The sequence below is a fragment of the Poromitra crassiceps genome (genome assembly GCF_964638095.1).
Source record: "Poromitra crassiceps genome assembly, chromosome: 8".
NCBI classification, from domain to species: Eukaryota; Metazoa; Chordata; class Actinopteri; order Beryciformes; family Melamphaidae; genus Poromitra; species Poromitra crassiceps.
This window is the reverse complement of record NC_139629.1, coordinates 26226051-26231050: the sequence shown is the minus strand read 5'-3', so window position 1 is coordinate 26231050 and position 5000 is coordinate 26226051. Positions and strand designations below refer to the sequence as shown.

General features: G+C 44.3%; 1 protein-coding gene across 1 annotated transcript in view; it reads left to right on the top strand.

The window, feature by feature from the left end:
* Positions 1-5000, top strand: part of skor2 (SKI family transcriptional corepressor 2) — a gene marked incomplete at both ends in the record, with an annotated part of 111838 nt that overhangs the window by 96459 nt on the left and 10379 nt on the right. Inside the window, 2 exons of the mRNA XM_083641138.1 lie at positions 2205-3718; positions 4113-4342. Of these exons, the coding sequence (XP_083497264.1) occupies positions 2205-3718; positions 4113-4342 (1744 nt within the window). The remainder of the gene's footprint in view (positions 1-2204; positions 3719-4112; positions 4343-5000) is intronic.

The window sequence follows — 5000 nt, the reverse complement described above, 5'->3', positions numbered from 1 at the left end:
CTACTACCCCTAACCAGGTGCTAGTCCCATTGAGATCAATGATCTCTTTTACAAGGGATATGGCCAAGCAGCATAAAGTCGGATAGAGTTACAGACTAAACAATAAACAACAAGGAATATGAGACATGCATATTGTCTTATTGTTGAAATTATTAGAATAGCCTCTACGGACATAGACAAGTAAGTTAGCCCAACCGATTCATTCACTATTGGCTACTGGTCCTTAAAATCATGCAGAGAGACCTTAAAGTCTTTAAGTGATGTTTTAACTGCCGTTTGTTGTAGGCTAACATTATCTTTTGAATCATCAAACTATGGATAGGGTACACATTAGAGATTAGCCTGAAATTGCATGCAGCCTGCTGTGTCTGTGTTCATTTCGCTTGATAACAATAAATATCTCTGCCGCGGAATTATCCTGCATGGTTCATTTATGAGGAAATTGGGAAAACTAAAGTGTATCGAAATTAAATGAAATGTTCAGTATTTTATTGTGTCAGCCAAACCTGAACCCTGAGTCAGAGGTGGGTTAATTGGTTAATTGGCGCACACTGCTCCAATTCTGATGAGGAGTTTGTTGTGGCGCCTGCAATTACACATATTGTGGCCTGGTTTTGCACTGAATTAGATCAGCTTCCTCTGAAAATGTGAAGCTTTTGAAGGTTTTACACTTGACATTTTGAGCGTTCATATTTGAACACGCATCAGTGTTTTATTTTGCCCTGCTTCCCCCCTCCTTTTGGAGGTTTTTATCAGGATTTATTTTTCCATCTGTTGGAATTTTCACTGTCAGCAGAAATATTGCCAGAACATATTTCTTGTTGTATAGCCTAAATCAGGTCTCCAGGCTATTGTATTAATAGTGTATATTTCATTTTACGAAATTACCGAAATAATACAGAGTATTTCAGATGTTTGGATTCAGGTGTTGGTGTATTTTCACTTCTTATAATTACAATAAATATGATGCACAAAATAGTTTAATATTCGTTTAATGTTGTATTGGTCCGAAGATAATTTGGCCAATTATACACAAGCACAATTAAAATTAAAATTCAGAAAGTGTCATCATATTTATGAAATACTGTAGCCATCATAATTATATCCAAAACTGATGGGCTATTCAATATAAAGAAAAGAGTAAATCTTTATTATATATATATATATATATATATATATATATATATATATATATATATATATACGGTATATAATTATTATTATATCATGTTTTCGTCTCAACGTTGATTCATTTTACTTCATTCATTTCACTAAACTTCAAAATGTCCTTAAATTTACACGTTTGAAATAGCTGGTAAATAATACTCATATGAGTGTTTAGACACAGAGTATAATATGATAGTATATTCGATCATACGGCAAACTGACTGGAACACAATCAGTGTGAATCACATAGTCTATTAGGAACCACTATTTTCAGATGTATTTAGGAAGGAGGAGGAAAACAAAAGCCAACTATACATTGCCTGGAAATGCTGCCTGTTTTTCCTTGATATTTGTGGTATTGGTTTCACTGTGGTCGGCGATTATTTGTATTTCTTTATTTTGTTTAGTGCTTTCCCTTCTTTGGCCACAGTTTTCCCTCAATTCCAGGTTACGGCCTGAAACTGTTATTATACACATATTACAGATATTTCATTTTTGTTAAAAACACTAAAGCCAAACATTGATTGATGAAATCTAAGCAAAATTGTAGTGTTATTTTCACATTTGTATGAGTTATTTTAGCATTATTTCTGTGAATTCTGTGAATATTATTCATTCAGCAGCAGTGTCCCTCTATTGCTGACTAAATTTAGCCAAACATTTGATCATGGCGGAAGTTGAGTTTCCTGTGAAAACCAAGTTTGTTTCTGGTCTGATAGTGGAATTTAGTGAGCTCTGCTCCAAAGGCTCTCTTCTTTAACATGGGGTCATTGTTTTAATTACATTGATTTGTGTTGGTCAAATGTGGCAATCTCATGTTGGAGCAAAACTCTTCAAATAAACATTTGAAGTATTTCCAAATGTATCCAGCAGCTAACAGAGAAAGTCTCATTCAAAGGAATGTTTAAAAAAATCCTGTATGTAAATGTGGCAGTCTTATATAGTGCAATAGCAATTTGCAAATGCATGCTTATGGTCATTCCTCATAATATGTCATTTACATTTTTCTGACACTTTTCTCTCTTTCTTTCAAACAGGTGATTGTCCAAACCTTTCCCCCCGCGAGCTCCATCCGAGCCTCAACGACATCATTATGGCGACCCCCACGGGTCCCTACCAGCCGGAGACCCTGACGCCCCCCAGACCCGCCCACCACCACTCCTCCTCCTCCTCCTCCTCCTCCTCTTCCTCCGCGTCCTCCCCGCTGCTGAAGCCCAACCAGGTGGGGCAGGTGGTCCTGTACGGCGTTCCCATTGTGTCGCTGGTCATCGACAACACGGAGAGACTTTGCCTGGCGCAGATCTCCAACACGCTGCTCAAGAACTACAGTTACAACGAGATCCATAACCGGCGCGTGGCGCTGGGCATCACCTGTGTCCAGTGCACGCCGGTCCAGCTGGAGATCCTCCGCCGGGCGGGCGCCATGCCCATCTCCTCGCGCCGCTGCGGCATGATCACCAAGCGCGAAGCCGAGCGCCTCTGCAAGTCCTTCCTGGGAGAGAACGCGCCGCCCAAGCTGCCCGACAACTTCGCCTTCGACGTGTCGCACGAGTGCGCCTGGGGTTCCCGCGGCAACTTCATCCCGGCACGCTACAACAGCTCCCGCGCCAAGTGCATCAAGTGCTCCTACTGCAACATGTACTTCTCCCCGAATAAATTCATCTTCCACTCCCACCGCACTCCAGACGCCAAGTACACCCAGCCCGACGCCGCCAACTTCAACTCGTGGCGACGGCATCTCAAGCTCAGCGAGAAGATCCCCCCCGACGATCTGGTGTTCGCCTGGGAAGACGTCAAGGCCATGTTCAACGGAGGCAGCCGCAAGAGGGCGCTGCCCTCGAGCCACCACTGCGGCTCCATGGGCCGCGGTGGTGGGTCCACGCTCCCCCACATGATGGGGCCCGACCTGGGCGGGCAGAAGAGAGGCCGCTTCGAGGACGAGGACGACCTGGACGGCGGCGGCCTGTCTCCCCGGAAGACGGCGCGCAGCTACCCCGTCATCCCCGTCCCCAGCAAAGGCTTCGGCATGCTGCAGAAGTTCCCGCCCACGTCCCTCTTCCCCTCTCCCTACTCCTTCCCAGCATTCGGCCTCTGCCAGCAGAAGAAGGACGACGGCGACGTGTCGGCGGTGCAGAAGGGAGCGGGGCTGTCGGGGCTCCTGTGGCCGGGCCGCAAAGACACCTTCTACCCTCCTTTCTGCATGTTCTGGCCCCCCAGAGCGGCCGGAGGCATCCCCGTCCCCACCTACCTCCAGCCTCAGCCGGGGGCTCTCTCCTCCCTGGCAGAGAACCCCTCTCTCCGGCAGGCCTTCCTCGACCTCTCGGACCACTCCGAGCCCGCTGGCGCCGGGACCGGTGTCAGCGCGGTGACCCTGGGGGGCGGTGGTGGGACAGCCACGCCCAGGTCGGGGCTGTTTGACCCGGAGTGCCCGACCGTGACCTCGGACCTCCGGCCCGCTGTGACGTCAGAGGGTTGGCTCAAGCTGCTCGACGCCCCCGCGCTCCAGACCAGGAAGGCCAGCTACGGCTCCGCCTTCCGCCCCGTGGTCAAGGTAGGGCTGGACCACGATGTCCCAAATCTATATCACGATATACTTCTTCATATCAGTCGATATGATCATTATTATATTAGTCAATTAGTGTGTTGACACTACAAAGGCATACAGGAAAAACTGCCAAGAACGCCCATTTATGACACAGCGGATGTGTGTACCTACAAACATGTCTGAAAAACAAATGTGACAAGTCTATTGCATTCTATATAAACAGCGCTGCATTGAGTCAGATGCTGTAAATAATAATGTATATTGAAAATATTGAAAATGTATTGAAAAAATACATTTTATATATCATATGTATCATATATCATATTTATATCATTGTTATTGAAGCATATTTTATCATGATATATATCGATGTTGATGTATTGTCCACCCCTATGTCAAGGATGCGGAGAGCATCGCCAAGCTCCACGGAGTGTCTGGGGCCACAGAAGAGGACTTTGGGGTGGTGGTCGTCGGGTCAGAGCGTCATCAGCGGCTGTCGCCCGGCAGCAGCTGCAGCTACGGCAGCGAGAGCGCAGGAGACGGAGAGCCAGAGGGAGGAGAGAGCGAGGAGGAGGGGGAGGTGGACGTGGAGTCATCCAAGCAGGAGGAGGACGAAGAGGAGGGGAGCAGGTAGAGCTGGCCAATATACTGTATATATATTAGATCAATATTATATCCATTATGATATGAGACTAGATATCGTCTTAGATTTGAGATATTGTGATATGAGACTAGATATCGTCTTTTATTTGAGATATTGTGATATGAGACTAGATATCGTCTTAGATTTTAGATATTGTGATATGAGACTATAGATATCGTCTTAGATTTAAGATATTGTGATATGAGACTATAGATATCGTCTTAGATTTGAGATATTGTGATATGAGACTATAGATATCGTCTTAGATTTAAGATATTGTGATATGAGACTATAGATATCGTCTTAGATTTTAGATATTGTGATATGAGACTATAGATATCATCTTAGATTTAAGATATTGTGATATGAGACTATAGATATCGTCTTAGATTTTAGATATTGTGATATGAGACTATAGATATCGTCTTAGATTTGAGATATTGTGATATGAGACTATAGATATCGTCTTAGATTTGAGATATTGTGATATGAGACTATAGATATCATCTTAGATTTAAGATATTGTGATATGAGACTATAGATATCGTCTTAGATTTGAGATATCATGATATGGCATACATGTCATCTTTTCCTGATTTTAAAGGCTGCATTACAGTAAAGTGATGTCATGTTATGAGCAGACTG